The sequence below is a fragment of the Gavia stellata genome, chromosome 32, assembly GCF_030936135.1.
Source record: "Gavia stellata isolate bGavSte3 chromosome 32, bGavSte3.hap2, whole genome shotgun sequence".
In the NCBI taxonomy this organism is placed as follows: domain Eukaryota; kingdom Metazoa; phylum Chordata; class Aves; order Gaviiformes; family Gaviidae; genus Gavia; species Gavia stellata.
This window is the reverse complement of record NC_082625.1, coordinates 1,267,453-1,294,061: the sequence shown is the minus strand read 5'-3', so window position 1 is coordinate 1,294,061 and position 26,609 is coordinate 1,267,453. Positions and strand designations below refer to the sequence as shown.

Sequence of the window (26,609 nt, the reverse complement as noted above, 5' to 3'; positions counted from 1 at the left end):
CGGACGGACCCCCCCGGTGCTGCTCCCGGTGCACGGACCGACCCCCCGGTGCACACCCCGGTCCACGGACGGACCCTCCGGTGCTGCTCCCGGTGCACGGACCGACCCCCCCCGGTGCACGGACAGACCCCCCGGTGCACGGACAGACCCCCCGGTGCTGCTCCCGGTGCACGATCGGACCCCCCGGTGCAGCCCCGGTCCCCGCACGGCCCCGGGGCGGGGGGGGGGGGGGGAGAGTTTCTGGGCGGGGGTTTCCCCGCGCGCGCCCCCCCGCACCGCCTCATCCCCACGTGGGACCCGCCGGCGGCGTCCAATCCCCGCGTCGCCCGCCCGTCCCTTGGTGCCGGGCCAGCCAATGGGCCAAGCGGGGGCGCCGCGCGACGCCCCGCCCCGCGGCGGGAGGCTATAAAAGGCGGCGCCGGGCGCGGCCGCAGCTCAGAGCGATCGCGCTGCAGCAGCGACAGCACCGCGACAGCACCGCGACAGCGCCGCCGCCGCCGCTCTCGGGATTACCGCTGCTGGGATTTGCCTTCCCCCTGGGCGCCCGCCCCGGATTACAATTGCACCATGACCCTGGAGGAGCTGGTGCCTTGCGACAGCAGCAAGTAAGTGCGGCGGCCCCGGGGCTGGGGGGGGGGACCCGGTGCTGTCGTTGTCGCTGTCGCCGCCGCTCACCGGCTCCTTTCTCCCCCTCCCGCAGGATGCAGGCGGTGGGCGAGGCGGTGGAGCGGGTGCTGGTGGCGGCGCAGCGGCAGGACCGGCTCACGGTGGGGGTCTACGAGTCCGCCAAACTGATGAACGTGTGAGTATCGCGGGGGGGGGGGGGCACCCACGCGGGTCCCGGGGGGGGGTCCAGCCCCGAGGGGGGGTTAGCGCAGGGCCGGGTCTTGCCAAAGGGTCTGGGCGGGGGGGGGCTGCCCCCCATCCCCGCGGGACGGTGCCCCCGGTGACACGGGTGTCGGTGCCCCACGCGTGTGCCAGCTCCGGGGTGGGGAGCTGCACCGTCCCCACCGGGCCCCCACCCCGCTGACCCCGCGTGCGCCCGCAGGGACCCCGACAGCGTGGTGCTGTGCGTGCTGGCCACCGACGAGGAGGACGAAGGTGACATCGCTCTGCAGATCCACTTCACCCTCATCCAGGCCTTCTGCTGCGACAACGACATCCACATCCTGCGCGTCTCGGGCATGCAGCGCCTGGCCGCCATCCTGGGCGAGCCCGAGCCGGCCGCCGAGCCCCGCGACCTCCACTGCCTCTTAGTCACGGTGAGCGGGACGGTGAGGCACGGCCACGCACCGGCGGCCCCGTGATTCACGCCGGGCACCCCGCCAAGGACGGGGCGGCCGTGGGTGGGGGGGATGCGCGCCCAGGGCCATGCGACAGCGGCGCATGGGGGGGACGTGTGCCCAGGGCCACGCGTCGGTGGGGACGGCGGCGCATGGGGGGACACGCGCCCAAGGCCATGCGAGAGCGGCGATGGTGGCACATGGGGGGGGCACACACCTAGGGCCATGCAACGGTGGCGATGGTGGCACTGACCTCGTGCTTCTGCTCCCCAGAACCCGCACACGGACGCCTGGAAGAGCCAAGGGTTGGCGGAGGTGGCCAGTTACTGCGCCGAGAGCCGCGACAGGAACCAGTGGGTGCCCTACGTCTGTCTGCAGGAGCGCTGAGCCGGCCCGGCCGATGCCCGGCTCTGTACCTGGAGAAGGAGGAGGAAAAAAAAATAAAACGGCAGGAAAAGGAAGGAGAACCGGCCAGTTAAAAAACACGAACCCAAACACCCACCGACTTTATTTTTCTTTTTAACCGGAGAGGAGAAAGGAGCAGGCCGGCCGCACCGGTGGGCATGGGAAGGAGGCGAGCGGCGGCCGTGCCATGCCGGCAGCCCGGTGGGACGCTGGCCAGAGCACGCCGGAGCCGTGCCAAGGAGTTGCGCTTGGCCGCGGGGAGCGTGGGAGCGTGCCGAGGAGCCCCGGGACGGGCGCTGCGGAGCGCGGGGAGGAGACGGAGACTTGTTGGGTTATTTTTTTCTTTTCGGCATCTGTGACTCTATGGAGGCGTGGACTGCAGAGGGACGGATTTCTGGAAGCGAACTGCTTTTCCCAAGGGATGAGTTACCGTCGGCGGTGGTGGACCTGCGACACCAGTGTCGGTTTTTGCACTCGAGCCACTCGGAGACCCTGATCTGGATCTGGGCCAGAGTCTGTTCTTGCACCGATTTAAGACAAATCCTTATTTGCAATAAAAGGTTTAATGTCACGGCCCTCTGCCTCCCTCTGCTCTGCCGGAGCCGTTCACCCGGGCAGCGGCATCAGCCGCTCCCCGGCGCCTTTTGGGGTGCGGAGCAGCCCCGGCTCCCCCCGGGGGCTCCGCAGCCAAACATCCGTGGGGTGTGTGTGTGTGTGGGGGATTTCCCACCCGTGCAGGGCCCCCCACGCTGCTGGGAAGGAGAACACCCCCCCCGCCTTCTCTGAAAAAGGGTTTGGCCGCAAAAAACACCCACGGCTGCGACTGCGTGGGAAACTGAGGCACGCCCCCCCCCCTCCACGGGTGGGGGTTGACCCGGGGTTTTGGGATCCAGCCCCAGAAACCGCAGCTCCCTCCGTGGGAACCGGGACCGGGCCCCCCCTCCCAGCCTGTCCCATAGCGCGGGAATTTCCCACCCCCGGGAGCCGGGACTCAGCCGGTGCTCGGCGCTGCACATACCCGGGGGGCCGCTCTGAGGGGTCCCTTCCTCCTGCAGTGGGGGGGGTGTGTGTTTGTGACCCCACCCGCGCAGATAAACCCTCCCCGCACCTGCCCCCCCCCGTGGGCACCTGCGCTCTTAAAGGCCCCCCCCCCCCGAGGTGGGTGCCCCCACTCCTGGGTTCTTTTCCCACAGACTGTCCCCCCCCGGTGGGTGCCTGGACATGGGGACACGGCGAGTGGGATGATGAAGCCCGAAGGCTCAGGGGAAACTGAGGCAGCGACTTGCGGGTGCGATGGCCGCCCTCTCTGTGCCACCGTGCCGGCATGGCGGGGTGCGGGGTCCCCCCTCCATGGCAAGCGGGGACCCCCAGGGGCTCCCCAGGTCCCCTCCTGGGGGCAGGAGCCACCCGCCTGGGCACAGGGCTGTGCACATGTATGTGTGTGTGCGTGCATGTGCACATGCATGTGCGTGCCGGGGCCCGGTGCAGCGCGGGAGCTGCCAGCCCTGCTCCGAGCATCCCGGCATCGGCGCGTCGGAGCAGGCCCTGACCTGAGCTCACCCGCGCTCGCCCCCGCTGCAGCCGCCCCAGTTCACACGCACACACACATGCATGCACACGCATGCTCGCACACGCATGCACACGTGACGTCCCCAGGCACCGCGCTGTGTGCAGCGGTGTCAGGCCGGGATGACGGTCCTGGCCCAGCCATGTGGCTGGGGACACCCCGTCCCGTCGGGGCGCGGGGACCTGCCAAGGGCCGGGACCTGTGCCAGCCCCGCGGCCGGCTGGGACACAGCCAGGAGGGCAATGCTGCCCGGCTGGGACACGGTGTCCATCCTGCCTGGTGACACGGTGACTGTCCCATCTGGCTGGGGACACGGTGGCCGTCCCAGGGTGCCTCATGTCTTGGGGACGTGCCCTGCGCCCTCCCTTTGGGCTTTGACTGCAGGGGGAAACTGAGGCACGGAGGGACAGTGGCGTGAGTGTGACAGCCTCGGCTGAGGCCACCGAGGCAGCCGGGGACCTGTCGCAGCCCTCCTCCCACCTGCAGCACCGCGGGCTGGAGCCGTCCCGGGGGCCATGGGAGTGGGTGCCCCCCCGATGCAGCCTGGGGGGCCCACAGGACCCGGCAGGGCCTCAGTGGGGGCGATACCCGCCCTGTGCGCAGGGCTGGGCTGCGCTCCCCAAACCACGGCCCCCCCACCCTGCAGCCCGGTGGCGGGGGGACACGGCAAGGGACCACCCAGCCTGGCCCACCAGGGCTGCCCGGCCACGCCTGCAACGAGCTGGCAGGTCTCAGCTTGGAGCCGGGGGGCTGATGGGGGGGCCGTGGGGCTGGTGCAGTGGGGGCAGGATGGGGCCCCGGCCCCCGGGGGGGGACAAGCTAGCCCAGCGGGGGGGGGGATTTCTGCCTGCAGCCATCAGCCCCCCCAGGCTGAACCCGCCAAAGGAGGGGGACACAGGGGGGGACACAGAGCGACAGTGGCACCCTGGGAAACTGTGGGGCCATGGGGTGAGTCACAGCCCTGAGCCTTCCTCACCTGACCGCGGTCCTGGCAGCACCATCTTCCTGTGCCTCAGTTTCCCCATCTGCGGAAGGGCAGAGCCACCCCTCCCACAGCGCAATTCAGGAAAGCCTGAGCCCCGAGTCTGGCTCCGGAGGGGGGAGGTTTGGGGGGCACAGGGACCCCCTCGTGCATCCCTGGCGGGGAGCAGCGTGGGGTGCTCTGGGTGAGCCCAGGGGCAGCAGCGAGGGACACGGCTGCAGCTCACCCTGTGCCTCCAGGCCGCTGGCAAGGAGCATGGCACGGCACGGCACGGCACGGCACAGCCTGGGCAGCGCCAGCTCGGGGGCACCCGTCGGTGTTGGTGCCTGGGAGCACCCAGGGAAAAACAGGAGAGAAAGGGCCGGAGGGCAGGCTGAGCCTCCCCGAAACTCATTTCACTGATGAGGCAGCAGGTCACGAGGCTCCGGTGACCCCAGCCACCATTCCTGTCCCCGGTGTCAGCGGGGAGGACACACCGTGCCTGCGCCGCGCAGCCACCCGTGTGATGAGTGCATCAGGCCAGCCTGAGTCACGGCCCCGGGGTGGCGGGGGGGTGGGAGGGGTGATGACCCCCGGGTCCCCCCCGGGCCCCCCTCTGCAGCCCCCAGGAGCGCGGCAGTGGGCCCCACGGCGCCCTGCGCCCCCCCAGCACCCCCCCCCGGCTGGGCAGGACACCCACGGTGCAGCCCCAACCGCAGCCCACCCTGGAGCACACATGGAACCGCCCACACGTGTGCCGGATCACGCACACGCACGCACACACATGCCACCCACCCCCCACATTGTCCCTGGCCCCCCCCCGCCCCGGACACAGAGACCCCCTGAGCCCCCCCAGACGGCAGCGTGTTGCACCCCAGGGGCCTGATCCTGCAGTGGGTCACAAGCAGGAGAGGACCCCCCCCTGCACTGCCCAGGAACCCCCATACCCCCCCCAGATGCCCCAACACTGCCCCAGACCCCCCCCATGGACCCCAGAGCCTCCCCAGGGACCCCCCAGCCAGAGGGAGCAATGGGACCCCACGGTCAGTGGGGGGCAAGGGGGACCCCTCCCTCTTGCAGCCCCCAGCCAGGGCTCCCCGGCCCCCCCAAGCCGCGGTGTCCCAGGCCGGCCTGACTCACCGCGGTCCCGGCTGGGCACGGGGGCGGCGGGGATCCCGGCTGGACGCTGAGCCGCACTTTCCACCCGTCCAGAGCCAGCCCAGACGCCAAGGGCGACTGCGGGGTCTGGGGTGGGCCCTGATTCAGCACCCACAGGGCCACATATGGCCGGACCCCCACGCCAGCACCCTGCCAGCACTACAGCACCGGGGCGAGGGATGGTGGGAGAGGGGGCCTGGGGCTGGGAACGGGGGTCCTGGCCTGGGTCGGCTTGGCTGGTGAGAGCCATGGCCCCCCCGGCACCGTGACCCCCGGCATCCATGCCACTGTGGCCACTGGCATCCCCACCGCGGCCCCCCGGCACGGTGACCCCCGGCATCCATGCCACCGTGGCCACTGGCATCCCCACCGCGGCCCCCCGGCACCGTGACCCCCAGCATCCATGCCACTGTGGCCACTGGCATCCCCACTGCGGCCCCCCGGCATCGTCGCGGCGGCGGAGCCCTGGAGCGAGGCCGGCGGCCACACACCTTTCCCCGGCACAAGGTGCCAGTGTGCCGGCGGCGCGGGGAGCCGGCCAGGGCCAGCCCGACGCCAGCAGCATTAGCACCGGGCGATAATTAGACCCTGGGCGATAATTAGACCTTGGGGACTGGCAGCAGGGCCACATCCCGCCCGGGCGTGCAGGAGGGGTGCTGGGCACGCACCCCGAGCGAGACGGCTCCCCAGAGCCCGGCACAGATGTGTGCAAGCAAAAAACACGCGCGTGTGCATGCACGCCTGCAGGCACACGGCACCCACACGCGTGTGCCCTGACACGCGTGAGGACCGCGGTGGTTCGGGGAACGCAGCTGAAGCCGGACGGTACTTTTCCATCCCGGCACGTGCCACCATTTTCCATGGGAAATGGCCGACCCCTGGTCCCGGTGGGGCTGGGGTTGATGCCAAGGTGGGGGGGGCTGGATCCGTGTCCCCCCACCCCTGTCTGGGAACGCTGGTCAGGGCGGCTGCTGGAAGAGGAGGAGAAGCGACTGCGTGTGTCTTTGTGGGTGCAGGGGGTGTGGGGGGTCCCGGTGACCCGGGGGGCCCCCGGGGGTTGCATCCGCGCCCCCCCCGAGTCGCCAGGACCTTGCACACCCATGCATGGAGCGCGGGGTGCTGTGCGCATGCATGCATGTGTGCAAATGTGCATGCAAGGGAGGGGGGCTCAGGGATGGGGGTGTTTCGGATGGGGGGGGCACACCGAGCCCCTTTCTGGCTCTGGGGCGGCTGCGGCCAGACAAGGGCCGGGCCGGATCCTGCTCCGTCTGAGCCCGGCGCGTTGGGGAGGCCACAGCCGCTGATTTATGAGTCTGGGCTGGGTGGCTGCTGGCGGCAGGCAGCGGGGCTGGCCCCGTCCCCGGGCTCTGTCCCCAGCCGCCCCGGCATCCACCCACAGGGAGACATCGGGGAGCCCCCGGGCATGGGGCTGCCCATTCCTCGGCCAGGGGATGGGGGGGACATCGCCCACCCCAACCCCGCAGGACCCCCTCTGGCACCTCGCCCCCATCCTGAGCTCTGGCTGCGAACAGCCTCTGGAGAGGGGCTGTGCTGCAGGTGGGGAAACTGAGGCACGGAGCCAGGGTGGACCCTGGCGGCCGAGGGGCTGTGGGGTCCCGGTGCTGCACCCCACTCCCCTCCCGCCATGAGGGCCCGTGTCATGGTGCGCGGGGGCCGGATGCCGGAGCAGGAAGCCGCCCCATGGCGTCATGGTCGCGGTCCCAGTGCGTCGTGGGTGTCCCGGTGTCCCCGTGTCACGCCGGGGAGAGGAACGGCCTGGGATCCCCCACCACGGCGGGGGCGGGCGCTGGAGGGTGGGGGACACGGAGGGATTCCCCGCGGTGGGGCGCGGGTGGCCCCAAGCCCCCGCATCCCTGCGGTCGGAGCGGGGCTCTCCCTCGCCTGGCTCCCCAGGGACGGCGGGATGTACCCGGGGCCGTGTGGTGCTGGCGGGGAGCCCCAGCTGTGCACCCCCACCCCGGTGCACCCCGGTGCCACTCGGATGCTTCCGTGGGCACGTGCTGGTGCCAAGCCCTTGGTGGGACCGGTGGGACCCATGTCTGTCCATGGGGCCACCCCGGTCACGTCCCCGCAGCCCCGGCCCGCGGTGCCGGCAGCTTCCCTGGCCCCGCCGCCAAGGGCAGATAATTATAGCTGCAGAGAAGCTAAAAATAGCCCCGCGAAGGAGGGCGGGTTATTTTTAGCCGCGCTCCCAGCTCTGTGCCACCAGCCATCCCCAGCCTGTGCCGGAGCCCGCGGCTCCACGCCGGCAGGAGGGTCCGGTGGCCTTTCATGCGCTGCCAGGCTCCAGCGCCGGGCGGGTTTGCTTTGAAGCGGGTTTCCAGGAAGGCGGGAGCAGCTCCCGGCATCCCCGCCACGGCCCTGCGTTCCAAGTGAATTTGGGGGAGTTTGAGCATCTGTGAAATGGTGGGTGCGGGGAACCCCCCCACCGGTGCAACTCTGCTCATCCCTGCCCGGCCGTGGGACACCGACACGGGACCTCCGGCTGCGGGAGGGGACGGGGCTGGCACCCACCTTGCTGGAGACGGTGCCGGTGGCTCCAGCAAGGCCACGTCTCCCCGAGCTGCTGTTGGCCAGAGGCACGTGGGGAAACCGTGTCCCCTCTGCTCCCCTGCGGCTCCCCGGGCTTTGCCGGGCACAGACATGCCTTCGCCTTCCTCCGCCACCCCACACACCCCCAAGATCAGCACCAGTCCCCCGAGACCCAGCCGGGCAGTCGGGCATCCCCTGTGCAGGGTGATGGGGCTCGGCCCAAGGACCACGGCTCCGACCTTTGGCAGCAGCAGCCGGCAGAGCCAGGCAGGCCGTTTGCAGCCAGGGCTCCCCATCCCACTGCCCGTCCTGCTGCCCATCCCACTGCCTGTCCCGCTGCCCATCCCACTGCCCGTCCCGCTGCCACCCTTCCCAGCTCAGCGTTTGGGGTCAGACACTGAAAAATCCCAGCTATTCCAGGCACGCGGAGGAAGCGTGGCTCCAGACTGCCCATACGCAGCAGCACACATTCCTGCTGGGCCGGGCGGGCAGGAGCTGCTCCAAGCCTCTCCCCAAAGCCGCCGGCGTGGAGGCTGCTGCCTTCCAGGAAAGCAGCGTGGCCCCCGTGGCGCATGGGGCCGCCGGCCAGCTCCGGCACCGGACCCCGGTGCTGCTTTGGGTGGGAGCTGCCGGGAAGCCGAGCGGGGAGACGAGGCCGCTGCCAGGGCAGGCGGAGGTCCCTTCCTTTTCTCCGAAAAGGGAAGAAACGCTGCTCTCAGTTTTGCTTTGCCACAGCTCCGTGGGACAGGAGGGTGCCGGTGCTTGCCGGGAAGCGGGCAACGCCGAACGGCCAGCTCCGGAGCCACCGGCGATGGGGAGCATCGGGGTGGTGTGAGCAGCCTCCCGAGGGTGGGAGAGGGGGATCCCCGGGGGGCTGCGGAGGGAGAGCGAGGGGACCCTGCGCGGCCCCCGGGGTGACGGCCCCGTCCCACCCGCCCGGGATGCCCGAGCGGCCCTAGGCGGGATGGCAGGGGAGGCGGCCGAGACGCCCCAAGGAAGGGGCCAAGGTGGTCTTCGCTGACTCCAGAGGAAGCGGCAGGACGGATCTGTCATCACCCAGCTCTAGCGACTTCCTCCGCCACAGCCCGGCGCTTCCCGGAAGGGCGAGTGGCCGGGGGGGCTGCCGTGCCCCCAAACCGGCAGCACCGAGACCCCCGGGCGTCCCCCCGCAGCAGACGCAGGACAGGCTGGGCGGGAGATCTGGCAAAATGAAAAGTGAGCCTTTTTATTGTGTTATCAATTCACTTCTTAACAACAATTCCACAAAATATTAAACACTGTGCAAGAAATTGGTCTATGGCACACCAGAAATAAAAATCAGAGATCCAAAAATGCAGACGTTATGAGGAGCCTACGTCACAGACACCGATTACTTCCTAAGTACAGTCTTTACAAACCTTGATTTGCGTTTGGCAACAAGATCAGAGTTTGGCAAATAATAATAATAATAATAGTAGACCAGAGAGAAAAAATTAAGAGCGCGAAGTATCAGACGCGTGGCTTCTGCTCAATGAAGTAAATGCGTTATTTTTACTTTGTTAAATAAAGTTGACTTTTTAAGTACTCGGAGGAAGGGGGATCCGCTGGGCTCCGGGCACGGGAGGCTCCAGCACCGGCACCGAACCACCGGACCCCGCCAGCCTCGCAGCCGCGTCGGTGGGTGCCGTGCGGGTGCCCGGGCGTCTCCCGGCTCCGGCTTCGCCGCCGGGACGGTCCCCGAGACAGGGAGGGGAGGACAAGGAAAATGGACCAAAAAATTAAATAGAAGCAACGTTTCCTCTCTCCCTTTTCTTTTTCAGTCCCTCTCCTTTCTATTTTTGGCAACGGCTTCACCACATGCTAAAAAGAAACGCCAGACAGATTTGGGCATGTGTTTACGTCCAAAAAAAGGCCTTTGTGGAGCCGGGGCTGCTGGCACCGCCTGCCCGCGCCCAGCCACGGCACAGGGGAGGCCCCGGCTCCCCGCTCCCCCCTCGCCATCTGGAGCACTTAAAAAGTCCTGAAAAGTGTCTTTTTTTTGTTTTTTTTTCTCCTTTTTTTCCCTTTTTTTTTTTTTTTTGGCAAATGCACTAACAAAGTACAAGCAACTACTGTAATTTGCACTTATAGTTATGCTATACAAAAACATCTACAGTATGATCACTGATTTACTCAGATGAGGAAAAAATTAAAAAAAAAAAATAAAATAAAAGGTCGAGGATTTTTCCACCTAACGAGTCACCCACTGAGAGACACCAGCACCCGCCGGCCGGCCCCTGCCCGCCCCGCTCAGCTCCCGGCAGCACCCTGCTGCCGCCGGCCCACCCACCGGCGTCCCCGTGCCGGGAGCCCCCAGCCCTGTCCCCAGGCTCCCGGGGGACCCCAAGCAGACGCTCCCTGCCCCCTTCTCCCGGCTCCAGCCGCACGCTGAACCTAAACCTGCCGCCTGGCCCCTCGCCGGCCATCCCACCGCCGGCACCGCGGCACGACTCGGGCGAGACCCCGGGGATGAGCGTGGCCCACGCGGGTGGAAGGATGAGGGGGGACACAGGCTGACCCCAATTTGCCGAACCGTGGCACGCCTGGTTGGCTTTGCCGGCAGAGCATCCCGCCGCGTTGGCCGGCAGAGCATCCTGCAGCGAGCCACGGCGCCGCGGGCCTGAGCCGCCCCATTGCGATCCCAGGGGATGGAGAGGGCGGGATGCGGAAGGGCAGAACACAGGCAGGGCCGGCACCCGCCCGGGTAAGGTTGTCGGGGTGTGGGGAGCCCCCGGAGCCCCCTCGGGCAGCACGAGCCGATGTCGGGGTGGGGGGACACAGCCCCTGCCCGGGTCTAGAGCGGAGGAGCGGCACCCGGCTCCTGCGGTAACCTCGGCCGCTCGCTTGCTCGCTGCCGCGCAGAGCGCAGGCTTTTCTGGCTGACCTGCAGCTCGGGCACTTGCCTGGGTCGCCGGCTATAGCACCATGCACTGGTCTCTAACATAGAGGAAGAATCAGCAATCTGGAGTAGAAAAATAAGGCTGGAACTGTACTAGATTAAGGACAGAGGAAATTCCCTCGTGGAGAAGAGAAAGCCCTGCTGTGGCAAAACCCAGGCGCACCTCAGGACTGCGCTCGCTTCCCGCTACAGATGCGGCATCTGAGAGCTTGAAGTTATGTTGGATGAAAGATTTAATAAAAAAACAAACAACAAAAAGGCATTGCCTGTCGCGTGCCGGAGCTGCTGCCCAATGCTCAGCGTGGTGCCAGGCTGGGGTGCGAGCAGGGCTGGGGACACGCTCGGCCACAGAGGGAAATAAATCCACTTCCCTCCGCTCCACCTGCCCCAAGGCTCACACCGGGACGGGGTGAAATCCCGGGGGTCGCCAGCCAACCCGGCCCAAGGCTGGCGCCAGGACAGGAGCCCACGACGCAGCGGCGGGGAGAGGGGAGGTTCAAAACGTTCGGATCGGCAAAAGACCCCGGGAAAGCAGCTGCAAGACGTACGTACGCGGGAGGTGCTGTGGTTTGCATTAGTGTTAAAAATGTGGGTTTTTTTTTCCAAATTCATTTAAAAAGGCAAGTGATTGCGTACTTAAAAAAAAGCGATGGTGAGATACCTGCAACCAAGAAGTGTAAATGGAGCAGCTCTGCTAACCACAGCCTGCGCCGGTGCTGCCGAGCCGGCTGTGTGGCCGGTCGGCGCTGGAGGGGGGCCAGCTGCGCTCAGCCCGACACCCCACAGCCCACCCCTGCACCACGGGAGGAAGACCCTCCAAGCTGCCCTTCCTCCTGGAAGATGCCAACCCGCCTCCCCTGGGTCCCAGCCACACGGCCACAGGCTCTGCTCCTCTCCCTGCCCTCGAGCCGGCCTCCAGCATCGCCCTGCGCAGCTCCCTGTGCCGTGGGAGCCAGCGGCAGCCCCGGGAACACCGTCATCCTCTGAAAAGCCTCCGGCAAAGCCCCCCAGCGCCCTGCCCGCACCAGCGACTCCGAGCAGTCTAAGCACAGGCAGCATCCAGTATGGGCTGCAAGTTTCCTCCCTCCACCTGAATGACAACAGAAGCGTGGTTCAGCGGTTTCCCCGAAAGCCGAACCCAAGGGTCTCCTCCAGCCTCCCTCTCCCAGGGGCTGCCGGCGGCTGCGGCCATGGGAAGCACTCCTTGTCCCATGAAGGGGTTGGCCACGTGCAGTTTCCATCCCAGCGGGAGGTCGTGGCATTTCAAACCAAATCCAAAGCATTGGGGGAATGGGAAAATTCCCAGGATTTCACATCAGGTGTAGATTTTTTTTTCCTTCTCTTCCCAAAACCAAAACTTGGCACCGCCTGTATTCAGACACCAGTGTGGGGTGTCTGTGTTCGGGATAACCAGGAACGGGCACCGGCGTGCTGGTTAGGAAAGTGATCCATGCCTCTGCCTCCCACGGGGAGCGTCTGCCGTCCCCCCAGAAGCCGCCGAGCCCCAGGCTCTGCCCTGCGGACGCAGACCGGGCTCGGTCGCTTAAACCCAACGCACAGGACCCGACAGAGCTGGAAGCTGGTGAGCGATGCTGCGGCTCAGACGGCTGCAGGGCACCCAGCGCGCCCGGGGTGGCAGCTCCAGCGACACGGGGAGACGCGGTGGGACGTCCCTGAGCTCTGATCTTTCTCCCGAACATCCGCCAGCCCCGGCATGGAGCCGCCGGGCTCCATCGCTCCGCAGGGCTCTGTGGCGGGCAGCAGGAGGAAGGCTCGCCTACTTGTCCCCTCTTCCTCGCGGGCTGCTATGTGCCAGGTTATCCCCGGCCCTGCAACGTGCGCATTTAACGTCAGTGAACAAAGCGCTCCCCGTTTAAATCGCTTTTCCAAGATTTCCAAGGGATGGGAACCGAATTGAGTTATTTCTTCTTCTACAGCCTTACCCTCATCTCCCCAAATTAACTGGGCTTAGTGGAACGAATGCCCCTGCCACTCTCGGTGAGCAAGAGGGAGGTGGGAAATGCTGGTAAATCTGCCAATTTTAGTGTTTTGGACTGAGACTCTCCAAAAGGCCAATTTTAAAAGATTTCTCACGTGGTACTGCACAACAGAAAGCCCCTTCCCTCCCCCCACCCCCGGTACGGTCCCACTTGGGAAAAACAGTGGTAACACCACAGAGAAACCCTAGAAGTGATCAGAGGGGCTCACGCCCGGCCTCTCCCATGCCTCGGGCTTTCTAACGCCGCTCACGGGAACTCTCTCGGCAGATGGATCTGACGCCAGAGAGCGTTTCCCCGCGGTGCCATCCCCTCGTCCGAGCGGAGCCGTGTGGGGCGGGGAGGGAGCCCCGGCCTCCACCCTCCTCCCTGCAGCCTGGCTTTATCCATTTGCAACAGCAATTTTTCGAGCCGTGTTTTGGTTGGTTTTTTTTTTCTTTTTTGTACTAGTTTTCTACAAAATAGCTCCCCACCTGGACTCTTCTCCCTTGCTCCCTCTCAAGAAACAGAGCAAATCCTTGCAATGACGCGCTAACTGGATACTAATCAGATCAGACCCACTCAGAGCTTTGTTCAAAGCTTCTGCCGGCGAGGTCCCGATATGCAGGGCTTGCATCCCGTTGGCAAACGCAATAAAACCCCCACCGCCTCCGCCACCCCGGTACCAATTTTGAATGTCGCTATTAAAAATACTCCCCCCCACCCCTCAACCCTGTTTTTTCTGTTTTTAAATTTTGACCCCTCTCAGGGCGGCACCTGCCCAGGAGCAGACACCCTTCCCTAAACCACTTCAATTTTTTTTTTTTTCTTTTTGAGATTTAAGTTCGATTTGAATCCAACATTTAGTGTTTACCCCTCGGCGCAGTTGTAAGTTTGTAGCTTGGTTTCAGTTGATGGAGAACGGTGCCCTGCCTGAGAGATCGCATGTGCCGGAGCGAGGAAAGCTATAGGATGATACAAGGCTTTTTGTCCTTAAAAGGATTCTCCGAAGCGGGCACTCCAACCAGCAGCGGGTCGTTCCTGGCATGTTGCTCGCAGTAATTCATTAGCTCAGAAGATGCTTTCGAGACCTAAATGTTGCAAGAAAGCAGAAGGTTAATGAGAATATTCAGGTGAAGACGCAGAGCTCAGCCCACGCAGCACCACCGACCGCTTCCCAGGCTCCGCGGGCAGGAAGAGAGCCCACGGTCAGCTTTTCGTAACAGAAACTTCACGGAGATGGTGACAAATGAAAAGGGGAAATGGACATAGAAGAAAAGCTTGTAAGGTCTGACATAAATAAAGCGATGAGTATGGGAAAAATACTCCCAGCCGAGAGCAAGAGATTTAAAAGAAGATATTATTGTTCTCATTTTTAAGGGCTTTGGGATAAAAAAGAAAGGAAAAAATGCCTGCTTGACAGCGGCCATCCTCTGATGTTAAAAATGGAGGTTTTGAAACCGTTAGAAACTATTACTTAAGGCTCTGCTTATTTTAGTTCAAAGACGTCTTCTGGGAACCGAGAGCCCAGAGCAGCCCAGCAGAGAGGGGACCGCGGTGGTGGGCGAGCAATGCGGCTGCACCGTCCAGGCAGGGAGGTGCCAGCAGCTTTGGAGACCAACATCAACCCCTTTTTTTTTTTAATTAACTTAATAGCTGGTTGAACATAAACATAGACACACCCAGACCACATCTGGAAGGCCCAGATGTGACCTGTTGTAGCTGCAGAGCCTCACGGCAGCGGTTCCCTTCCCAGGATCTCCGCGGCCACTCGGCACCGGGGCGACTCGTCCCTCTCAGCCGAGCTGAGCCGTGATTTAGGGGGACGAAAAGCACCTACACGCCACCTCCCCGCTCCCCCAGCTCCGCCGCTGTCACTGCAGCACTACCGGGGGTCACCGCGCTCTGCAGCCTCGCAGAGGATGCTGCGGCACACGGCCAGCGCGTCGTATACCTATCACATACGTTGGGATCCAACAGCACAACTGCTCTGCAGAGACAAGGTCAGGGCTCTGCCTTAAACCTATTACTCACACAGGACAGTAATTACTCCTAACCTCAGAACAAAGCAAGGGGAAAGAGATTAGCTTGCTGGGAGCACGGCCGAACCTGTTATGAGAGCAAGTGGCCTGGCAATCTCCACACTCCTCTTAAAGCTTCAGCTGGGTGAAGGAGCGAGATGCAGTCGCTAGAAAAGGCCTGGCCCTTCTCTAGCACATGTACGGGCTGCTGGGGCTGGGGAGGAGGAAAATTGCAGCGCAGTGGCAGGGCTCTGCTTCAACTGCAGCGTCGGGTGCTCCGTCAGAGCTCGCAGGGAGGAATCGGAGGGCATTCCTCACGCTGCCGCTCTCGCTGCTGGCACAGCTTCGCCAACAGCTCGCGGGGCAGCCCGTTCCCCTCATCCCAGAAGCGTATTAGCTCATTTGTCTGCAGGCAAATGCGCATCTCGCTGACCTCAGCTGCGAGGCAGGGAGAGCAGGAGCTGGAGGAGCAGGCACACCGTACTTAGGAGCTGGCTGGCTTGGCACGCTCGCCCGAGAGCTGGGTTTGTGGATCACGGGCTTCATTGAAAGCTCGCCCAGATAGCACGTCTTCTCCACGCAGCCTAAATAGCAGCGTGTTGTGGTCCCACCACTGTTGTTCTTTCCCAGCAAAGCATTTAGATAGTCACAGCTATAAAGGTCGGTAAGTATACACACACCCTCCCCTTCCTCCTCGGCGTGCACCATTTGGGATCCTGGAGCTGAGACACGGTAATTCTTAGGAGAGTCAGCAACGTCTGTGCTGGGGGAAGACCTGTAATTTATTTTGTCTTCCCCAAAATGGCCTCACTGATGGGTGCATCACTGGAGTCTGGAAAGTGGTGGCCCTAAAAACAGCTGCAAAACCTCATGGCTTTGAAAAAAAAAGATATTCAAAGCAGCAGCAGCTCCTGCACATCAGAACCGGAGATGACAGAGGACCTGCTGCTGCAGAAGTAGCAGGGACTGAAAGTCAAAGAAAACATTCTTTGACCAGGAAACTAAATTAAAACTATCAGGTGGATTTAACACCTATGCATTTTACAGTATTTTGGTTTCACTGCACCTTTCATCGCCACGCGCGGGGCTTTCCTTTGTGTGACTTACTGACAAGTGACTTTCCATGAACAGACCTCATCTCTGCCCTCCTTCCTCCCCTCCTGGGGAGTTTCTCAGAGGGACGGACAGCGGAGCACAGCCTGCCCAACGCACCTTGCTGACCGAGGCAGGCAAAGCTGAGAGGCGGGCAGCAGGGCTGCAGAGCCGGGTGACCACTCCACAGCTTAAGAGACGTAAATTCAGAGAGCGCCCTGGGGTTTCCTGCTCACAGAGCTGAGACTTGCTGCCCACGTGTTACTATTTGTCTCCACAAAGGCTGCTCTCCAGAGCTCACGTGGCCGAACGAGCCCGGGTACCACAATCACCGAGCCGGTTCCCAGAATAGAGTGAAAGCTCCTGGAGGACCCGGTCTCCGACTCTCAGGGGACCCTGTGGCTGTGAGCACGTTACCTGCTCCAACCCCCCAGTGCCAAAGGGAGCTTTATTTCTCGGGCTCCTTTGCTGGTGAGCCAGCACACAGCTGAGAATAGCCTCCGGTTTGCTATCCTGGACAACTGCAGCACAAAATTAACCTTCCCTAGTTCTACCATAAACATGCCTCAAACCAGAGTGAAGGCGTGCCACCATCCTTTTTCATTTGCAAGAATGCAGCAGCTGAGAAATAATTGTGCAGGCAGCACTTTCTGAGAGAAACTGCACATGGACAGTGAAGCCATCCTGTGAAAAAATGGTGAAACAAGACTGGAACGCATGTAAGCGTTCCCTGCAGAGCTTTGCTGGGTCCAGCCCCTGCAGCTTCAGTGCAGTCACAGGTTGCATGTTCCCAACTGAGCTCCAGGAACTTGCTGCGGTGGCTGGTCTGCCCTCGGATTGCGCGGTCACCTCTAACACCTGGGAGAAGCTGCCCAGGCTGCAACCTTACCTCCTGGTATGAGCAGTGCCCGTGGGAAGGGGTCTTGTCTAGAAATGCTGCAATATGTGAGCCAGGGACATCGCAGCAGCACGTACGCGCTCGGGGAAAACCCTTCCCGCTCCATCTCTGCCCACCCCAGACGCGGCACGTGTTGCGCTGCTCCAGCTCCCGTGCTCACCTTGATCCTCTCGATGCCGGCTTCGATACGGAGCTGCTCCACCAGCTTCCGGGCCTGCGCTATGTTGTTAGTTGTTGACATTGTCTGCCATCGGCTCCAGGCCCCAGCACGCGAGAATACTGCAAAACAAGGAGGGGGGAGAGGAGGGTTGGCATCGTGCACGAAGCCGCCACGCCACCGTGCGCCATCTCGAAAAGGGTTGTGCACCACGTCCTCACCGACAGCCACATGCGAAGGGTTTCCACGAACTCTAAACTGATGACACCAACTTAACGTTTCCTGATTTTGCTTCAAGTTCTCCTTTCCTTTAAACAGCACTCTTCGTGCACTCTCGTCAGGCTGTTTTTTTTTATTAAAAATAACAAACAGAAACTTGCCGACGAGAGGGGAAAAATGAAACTTCTTCTGCAGAAAGTCCTGCCAGATGCATTCAACTGACCGACCGGAAAAGCGAACAGATATTTTCCAGCCCGTGTAACCTGCCATGCACCGCTCGCAGTGAGCCAGGCAGGGGGAAGGTGGACGGGAACGCTGCTCGACCGTGACCACACACAGCTCCTGGATGTTCACCCTCACTTTTCATCTACTCGTTGCACCGCTGCCTTTGTCCTGCCCCGACTCCTGCGTCAGGATTTCCTCCGCACGAGGCTCCGAGCAGCAACTAGAAACAGTCAATACTGTACAAACTCAGACCTATGCTATTCATCTGTAATTTTGCAAATCGATGTCCCTGAGAAGAGTAGAGTAAGAAAGTAAGTGTGACAGACGGTCCCAGGCTGGGTGGCAAGTCAGGTCTCAGGCAAGGGGCAGAGGTTTCTCAGATGCCAAAGCACTGGATGGAAGCAGGGACAGGCAACAAGGCATGGGCACAGACACGGGGGGATACGAAAGCACAAGAGGCACCGATAGCTCATGCCTCAAATGAAACCTTCCTCAAAAATGGTGCAAAATAAGGACGCAGCTAAACATGGAAAAGAGGAGAGCACCGCAGGGCAAGCTGGAGCGGAGCAGGAGCGGAGCTTTGCCGAAGCACAACTCCTTTCCGTGCACCAACTGTCTGGTCTCCAAGGGTCTCGCGGACCACGTCCAGCTGCCGAACTCTGCACCCATCCCCGGCTGTGCTGATCGTGGGGCTTTAATGTACCTGTCACCTGGCCGGGTGCAACCCGCACGTGGGGCCGTGTCCCCGCGACCGCCACGCTGCAGCCGGGCGCCCGGCAGGGAGAATGCAGGCGGTTAAACAACATTCCTCGAAATTTAAAAGCAGCAACTGAAGAAGTTTGTCTATGAGACCAAAATAATCCATCACTGTCACTCAGGCCAGAGCCGTGGGGCAGCAGCCAGGGCTGCGGCACGTTGGAGGGCAGCTCCGGCCACGCCGGCCGAGCCGGACTCCCTTGGCCAGACATCGTTCTCAGGTCGTTTCTTTATGATCATCTCCGTGGGGCTGCTGCAGAGGTGTCAGGAAAAGTCACTTCCTTGCCCTGCCCGGCAGTGACTCAGCCCCTGACCATTCAGTAACGGCGGGGAAAAGGGGAGAGGGCCGCAGTGAGTACCACCTCCCACCTCCCGACAAACCATTAGATGATGCTGGGAGGAGGAAAGAGCCAAAGCAAACATGAGATCAGATACCAGCGACGCTCCCAGCGCCCCAGCCAGCCGCCCACTGCAGCCCTTCTGTGCTAGCTTTAATTAGAGACTCCTTGGGTCTTCTCTCCAGGACCGGCAGCTTCAAAGCAGATGCTGAACTGCTGCCTTTACTGGGGGGAAGAGAGGGGGGAGTGTCTGCCCCATCTAAAATCCTACCAGACTTGAGCTGTCTCGCCTATGTTTAGACATTAAAGGAGTTTATTCCAGACCACAACGGCACTCTCAGGGATTATTTTGCTTGGCAGCAGCATGCAACGTGCGCTGAACTTTTCAATCCCTGAACGGCACTCAGCTTTGTTTGCAACACCGAACGCTGTGGGAGAAAACAAACGGTGCTTCAGCCAGCGTTACCAACTCCGTCATGAGACGATTCCCTGAATTAGCAGGGTTATTCGGAAATCTCCACCTCTCGAGTCCTGGAAGACTTTAGTCCGGATGACATGGGAAGCCATGCTGTTGAAATAAAGTTTGGTACTGTGGAAACTGGGAGAAGGAAGCAGGCTGGTCGCTGGGGAAGGATCCTCCTCTCCTGCCCCGATTTCCTAAGCCACAACGCGGCAAGAGAGAGACTCGGCTGGTTTGCAGCAAAGCAGGATCTCCTCGTGCTAGCAACACTGGTGTCACACCTGAGCTCAGACTCGGGCCTCGGTGAGACGGCACCGTGTCTTTAACCAAGGGTCCAGAGTCCTACAACGAGCTCGAGCAGCACCCTGTAAAGTCCCACATCAGGATGCCAAACCACACACTATGAGCTACCTCGCCTGGCACGGCGGATGGGTGCTGGTCCCAGCCCTCCTGACACGGCACAGGGTACGCTCCGCTCTGGTCTCTTTTCCATGAAAAAGCAGCACCTCCAGGTGGGAACACTTTCTCTTGGGAGACAGCTTGCTCCTCCAGCATCAAGTGCTATGCAGACCCCAGCCCTGCGAGTTTTTTGGGATTTCAGAACAGCAGCTTGTGTTCAGCCCTGCTGTGATTCCCTACGCAAGCTGAGCAAGAGCTGGACATCAGCTGCACTAGTGCTACTGCCGATTTTTCTATCATTAATCCCTGGAAAAAGCAGGGAAGTTTTGCCCATTGGGCAGCTAGCGCACACGCAGCTACTCGTGGCCACCTTCTGATCACCTGCATTTCCAAAGAAATCCCTGCTAACAGCACGTGCTATGGTGAGAGCAGTTATCTTGAAGCACTCCACAACAGTGCAGGCAGCATTAGGACTGGGGAAGAGCTCGAAGTCAAGCTCCTTCTGCATCTGCACCATGAACTTGAAAGACCTCCCTACTGCAAATAGTTCACTCCTCACTGACAAAACAATCCTTCACCTGGATAAAGAGTTAGCAGGCAGCTGGAGGAAAAAAATACAAGCAATCAGATATAATTTATGTTTGCAACAGCACAAGATCACCTGCTTGTACTTTCCCAGCTTCCTGTTTATGGAACAAGGCTGATGAATCAGTTGAGGGCGAGTTACTTAAGGGAACTTTTGCTTCTGCCACAGTGCTGGGAGACGCGCAGCCTGTGTCCCTGTTCCTGCAGCATCCTGCGGCTCGTGCTGCATGGGGGACACCAGCCTGTGAAGGAAGGATGAGTTTTACTAAGTACAGCATGGAGAGAGTCCTGCTGCACGGCAGGAATTATCAAACTAGTGCCTTAGAAGTCCTTGGCAAGGGGGGGAAGTTTTACTCCCTACTCTCCCTGTCGCCTAGTTTCATGGAGTCTTTGCAAAAGCGAAAGCAACACTTGTAAATCAAAAATTATGCTTTGCTCGGGTCCTTACAGCTTCCAAAAGCAGGCAGGCACCTGCCTTCCCCTGCTCCTCTGCTGACAACCGCTCTCCAGCTCACCACCATCACCTGCCTTCCAGCGAGACCCTGCTTTGCCTACGGCTGCAATGCACTTTGCCTCTCCCAAGCGTAAAGAGCAGCATCAATTGCCACCGAGCACAGGGTTAGCGGTTTTATAGCAACAAAATCTGCAGCAGCAGCTTCTACTTCCTCCTCAGCCGCTGTCACCCAGCGGCGACGGCGCAGGGCTCCCTCGGGGGAACCGGGAACCGAGCGAGTGGCTCCCGGCGCGCCGTGCTGATGGCGCAGTTCCTCTCGCAGCATTTTAAATTTCCAAGTACAACTTTCAGCAGCCGAGCTCTCAAAAAGGCCAAGGGGAGTTTCACTGGATGCAAAATCCTCCTCCAGCTGCAGCCGACAGCAGCTGCTCATCCCGTGCATCCCTCAGGCTCCTCGGCGGCTCCTGGTCCAGACCTGCCGAGGCGGGGTGGCTGTTGGCACGGACTGGGTTAGCACCGGCACCGCAGCCACATGGTCCCAGGCTCTGCAGAGCTGCAGCGGGACCTGCATCGCTTTCGAGCCTGGCATGGGTCAGGTAACCCGGCCACAACCGCCGGCCACGCTCCAGGACTGCTCTGCCCGGCGGGAGTTTAAAACCGGCTTCTGTTACCTCGGTGAATAATTAACTAAGCGCGTCATTAGCAACTGGAGACCATCGATACAAAAGATCCAGTGGGTTGCTGCGTGGCACATGAAGGGCGTCCTCGGGATTTTTTAAAAGCCAAAACAAACTTTAAAGATGTCATTCAGCAGACTTATACGGGTGCGTAAATAACTCGTGAGGTAAAGGTATTTGGAAAAAAGCCATACAGAAGCACGCGGAGTAAAGTATGTGTGATGCAAATCAGGATGACATGCAGGACACAGCTATGTCGTCCCTTTTCCAATCTTTATGTTTTAAAGAAATCAGCATCTGGAAAAGGATGGGGAGGCGACGTCTGCAGCGGGGCCTGGGGAGGAAGCCCAGGACAGTCAGGACACATCCTCGTGCACATCCTCCTGCCTCCGCTCTGTCATCTGACCGCAGAGAAATAATCCGTACAGCCGGGCCTCCTTCCTGCAAGGCGGGCAAAGCCTTCGGTGTTTGGCCACCACCGACCTCCTCCCGCCCCTGCCCGCAGAGAGCGGCCGGCGCCCGGCCAGGGCTGACTTTTCCTTTCCCGGTATCTAGTCATGACTCTGCAGAACAACAACGCCCCTCGCGTTTCGCTGAGTCACGAACGGACATTGTTCAGCAGGAAATAAATCTTCCCGCATCTTTGCCAGAGCACCTTCTGCCCTCCCGGCTAAGCCATCTTCCACTTCTCCCCGGCAGCATTCCTGGGAAGGGCAGCGCTGCCCAGAGAGGTCAACTCAATTTTCGGAAACGACTCCGATTGCGTTAACGCAACGTTAACTCGGCGTGCATTTTTCACGCTGTCGTGTAAGCAGTTCCAGGAGGGCTGAAGTCATCAGACCGTCTTGCAGCTCTCTGGGCTGCCGTCCCTGCTCCTCCAGCCGGGAGCGATCCCGGCCCGCGGCTGCAGATCCAGACTGCGGAGGTATTAACGGGGCTCGGGCTGCAGTAAGATTTCACACCTATGTGGTTGTAGGACGGCATATGAAAATTACTGCTGCAGAGAGTTAAACACTAAAAATTAATAAAAATTAAGAGAACACAAGAGCATGGGCAATGATGTATTATCCAGTGGTGTTTCAAGGTCAACGCCAACAAAAGCAGCAGCGAGGGAGGGTTTTGGGACCTTGAGCCAGGAGTGCAGGCGAGGGGCAGAGCAGACTCAAGAACGAAGCAAACAAGTCCTGAGTTATGATTTGGCTGCAGCGCAAACATCCCGTGAGCACTTCTGCCTATTTTAGGAAAAGCACTGGAGGACAGAGTCCCCACAGTTAAGTTAGGATAAATTCTGGAACGATCAGGATTTGCTGTTTTAAACTGGTTTGCCTATTATGAACCGAAAGCAGGTCAGGATGCTTGTAACTGCGTCCTGCATCAGCTCAGTCTTTGACTGAAGAACAACCACAAACGCTCTCTTCTAGATCAGGTTTCACTGTTAAACAAAAGAATTTAAAGGATCACAGTAAGTGTTACAAAAGCAGATTTCTCGTGTTCACATTCTTCATATACCTTCAGCAAAAGAGGTTTTTCAGTGTTTACAAAACAGGGTGCTTCAGGCAGTGTATTACTATCGGTACTCCAATGTTTCCACTGCGGGAAGGATGAAAAGGGCATTTACACGGGACTGTTTTGCACTTTCAATACCGAGCATCTGTTCTGCTCAGCCCTCTGACGTCAAAGCAAGACTGACTTATGACTACGGAGTAGGCACCTCCGCTTCTCACAGAGGTGTTCTTTTTCATAAGCTAGTTCTTCATGTACCAGGTAGATTGCAAAGGTAATGATTTGGACTACTTTAGTGGGAAAAAAACAACCAAAACCAGCGCACCTCTTGAGTCAGAAGCATGCAGTGACAGCAGTGACAGCAGCGCTGGCTCTGACGAGCTGTGACTCAGCACAAGCTTTGTGTGGAAGCAGACACCTCCTCCGTGGAGCATCTCGGTCTGGCTCCGAGCACGGCTTCACCCGCTCAGCCCTTTCATCCATTTCCCAACCCTGCCCCGGCGGCGCTTCCCGGCTCTGCTCGGAGGCGAGGGGTCACGGAGCCCCGCAGCACGGAGCAAGGTCGCTGCGGGACCGGGGCTCGGCACCCCGCACCTTGCTCCGTCCCAAGAGATGCACGGAGGGACCCTTCGTCTCACCCTGCCCTCGGCGCCGCACCGAAACGTTACAACAGGATCCAGGTCACGAGGATGAAACTGCCACCCTCGGCATCACGGCGTGCCGAGAAACCGGGCTTGCCTTAGCACGCCTCTGATCTGCACCTTGCGAGATGTACGGCGCTGTGCTGCAAGACTGACACCCAAAACTGTTAATCATTGACTCGGCGCAAAACCCTTTCTCTTTTATGCAATCGGTGCCACCTGCACGCTCCCACCCGCAGCCTCTCCAGCTGAACGGCAGGAAGCATTACGCTAGGAAAGAAATATGCACCGATCCCTCTAGTTTCTGAATTCTTCCCATACTTCTCATAGCTGGAAGCAGCCACTCCTAGCAGGCTAAATAAACAAGAGAACATCTGAGTAACTGCCGGAATTATGCTTCTTTTGTCTTCCCCTCCCCAGATAAAAAAAAATTGAGATTGGTACTTATGGATGCCCCTGTGCTCGAGCTGCCGCATGGAAAGCACCGGGAAAGCACGCCTCCAGCAGCCTGCGCGGCTCGCACCCCGCAGCCAGGCTGGCCGGAGCATCATCTCCCCGCCATCCTCCCATCATGGGGCCGGTGGGACGAGGTACCAGGGCAGGCGGTGCTGCTGTGGGCAGATGGTCGGGGTAGGAGGACGCGCTCCTGGATCTCAGCCTTAACCAAACTGTGGTTTTAAAGAGCAGCCCAACCATCAGCAGCGTTTCACTGCAGCACAGCACACATGCATTCGCTGGAGGGTGAAATGTCCCAGCACTGCTGAGACGGCACCAACTCCGGAGCCACAGAGGTGCATGAAACCATCTCCCACGCAATCACGGGCAACGCTGGATCAGCAACCCTGTCCGGCAGCCCGAGGGCATCCGACCCTGGCTGGAGAGGTGAGCCCCCCCAGCACGCAGCCTGCCATGCTCCGAGACCCACATTATCGAGCAGCTCCTTCCCAGGCGAAAGCCTGCAGCCTCTCTGCCGAGGCCCTGGACTGGGGCCAGGCGCCCGCCGGCAGCCGCGGCATGGGAGCGGAGCAACGCGCACCTCGCCGGAGCGATCCCGCGCCGAGCCCTGAGCCAGGCTGGTGCCAGGAAAGGAGGGGGGACAAAGTGGGAGCCTGAGACTGGTAACCCAGTGTAAACCCGCTCAGTGGTTACTGCTTTTAAAGATGACCTCATGCTTTTTTGGAACAGAAAAAGGCTGTTAGGGCAATGGCATTTACTCCTTGTCTGGGCAGAACAAAGCAGGCTCCATTTTTCTTTTACACTTCCTGCATCAGTAGCTTAACAGCTGAATGAGCTATTGAATTTTTTCCTGAGTGCAGCAATTTTTTCTTTTTTTTCCCCCCCCTTTAAGACCTTCAGATTTCTATGGCGTGGGACAATACTCGGGGAGAGCGCAGCGAGGAGCTCGGCCGAGGAACCATCCCAGGATGGAGAAACGCTCCTTAAAGAGGCAGTGGTGGGAAGCACTGGGCTTCGCTTTGCCTCTTGCTCAGGACGAGGGTATATCCACGTTTCAGTGTTGAAACGATCCAGCTTATTTTCCACACTTTCTTCTGCATCACCTGCAGGCTGACCGGCATGACGAGCACGAGAGAGGGGCAGGGACGCCACAGCATTTCACTTTAGCAGTAAACAACTTACTGAAGTGCCCATAAGCTCCTTTAGATTTGCAAAATGTCCCCTCATGCTGTCCCTCCCCAGATAAATTACAGCCTCCTTACGACAGGTTGTAACTAGGCCATGTATTTTAAGATACTTCATGTCCCTCCTGCAGCCACCAGCAGCTCCAGCCTGGCAGTGACAGACCCTTTGGAGCTGCTGCCACCGGGGCCGAGCCTTGCACTCCAGCCCACTTTTAATATAGTAGAAGCTTAAAATCACATCATCACTAGACCAAGAGAAGTCTTATCCTCAAATTTCAGGTCCATACTGAGAGCAATTTGCTTTTCGGGGTTTATTTTTCCCCCCGCTCCGACATCTAGGTCTGTCTGTTTCCAGATGGAAACAACCCAAGCCAACACGTCTCAGCTTTGGGGTTTTTTGACACGCGGAAGTAAATTTGTTTTTTGCACAACCTGGGTGGGAAGGCAACACGTTCGCTTTTCTATTTGTGTTGCAGCACAAAAACCCCTGAGCTCCGAGCGGAGTCTCTGGGGTTTCCCCAAGGGAAGGGAGCACTCCCTACGGCAAGGCAGGTCTCCAGCAAAAACGGGGCTTGCGGCATGAAGCCACGCAGAGCAGCGCGGCGGTGGGCTCCGCAGCCACGCAGCCGAGCTTGCACGGTGCCACAGAGTACGGTCCCAGTGCCCTAAAGTTTCTGCCCAAATTTCGGAGGAGGCTTTGCAAGCAGCACGGCTGTTTGAAGAGAAGGATGGCACGGCTGGTTGCCACTCTTCCTGGATATCCGTGTCACACGTTAACAGCAACTAGCCTGTAGTACAGATGTAGGAGAGGGGACACGTGTCTCTGATGCAGCTCTGTCTTTACCAGAAGATCCATTAATTGCTGAAGTATTTTGTCTCGAACTGCTCTAGTTTCAAGCTGGCCAAGGATTTTGGAAGGAGAGAGCATCCCTAGAGATGCGTAGCTCCATTTCCTTCCCATTAAAGGAAACGATTACCTGGCTGAGAGAGCGTGAAATCCTGCAGGACGCATCTGCCAGCTAAGCTGCAGAACATTCAAGAGACCATGTTTCCAGGGTAGCCTGCAGCCCCCCCACAGTTAACTCATGCTGTCGTATTAGGTCCGGCTTTAAACTCCCCCTTCTCTCCAATTTATCTGCAGCAGCTTCGGTGCCAGCTGGGTGGAGACCTCTGGCAGGATTGCCACCGCAATTACACACAATCACCACCCTGGTGCTGCAGATCGTGTACCCTGAGTCACTGCAGCACATTCCAACCTTATTTTTAGACCACGCATTTAAAAAAAAAAAAGGGCAAGAAAAAGCAGAGTGCGAAGGTATTTACATCAGTTGTCACCTGGAGCCATCACCCAGAGCCTGCAACACAACCAGCAAGGCAGTGGGTTTGAAATGCAAAGTCGGATGCGCTTTCAGGTTTCTCCTTGGCTTGCCTGTGCGGGAGCTGCAGATGCATTTGTGGTGCACGGGAGAACCGGCTGCAACAGCGACTGCGCCGGCCGGCCTGAGGGCGAGCAGCAGGTTCCCTGGAGGGATCCGGCTACCTTCCTGAAGGTCTGGAGCCACCGCTGGGCTCGTGTATTAGTCCACAATACAATACAGATGGCCAGATACATAATAAACGCTCCACCATATAATTTAGACCAGGAACCAAAGCTGGGCTTTAGTCAAGGTGCTTAAGGGCTGTTATGGGTTGAGGATAGTAAATGAATCAGAACTTGCACTGCA

General features: G+C 60.2%; 2 protein-coding genes across 4 annotated transcripts in view; one reads left to right on the top strand and one right to left on the bottom strand.

The window, feature by feature from the left end:
- The first annotated feature begins 463 nt into the window (after positions 1–463).
- On the top strand, positions 464–1,884 carry GADD45B (growth arrest and DNA damage inducible beta). Its single transcript, XM_059831868.1, has 4 exons — positions 464–605; positions 701–802; positions 1,049–1,262; positions 1,557–1,884. The coding sequence occupies exons 1-4, from the start codon at positions 568–570 to the stop codon at positions 1,668–1,670; spliced, it is 468 nt and encodes a 155-aa protein (XP_059687851.1). The 5' UTR covers positions 464–567; the 3' UTR covers positions 1,671–1,884.
- Positions 1,885–10,321: 8,437 nt separating this feature from the next.
- GNG7 (G protein subunit gamma 7) overlaps positions 10,322–26,609 on the bottom strand; it is a 63,444-nt gene continuing 47,156 nt past the window's right edge. For all 3 annotated transcript variants that reach the window (XM_059831671.1, XM_059831673.1, XM_059831672.1), the window contains 2 exons: positions 16,992–17,110; positions 10,322–13,911 (listed from right to left, as the gene is read on the bottom strand). In XM_059831671.1, coding sequence (XP_059687654.1) covers positions 13,786–13,911; positions 16,992–17,072 — 207 coding nt within the window. In that variant the 5' untranslated portion in view covers positions 17,073–17,110 and the 3' untranslated portion in view covers positions 10,322–13,785. The remainder of the gene's footprint in view (positions 13,912–16,991; positions 17,111–26,609) is intronic.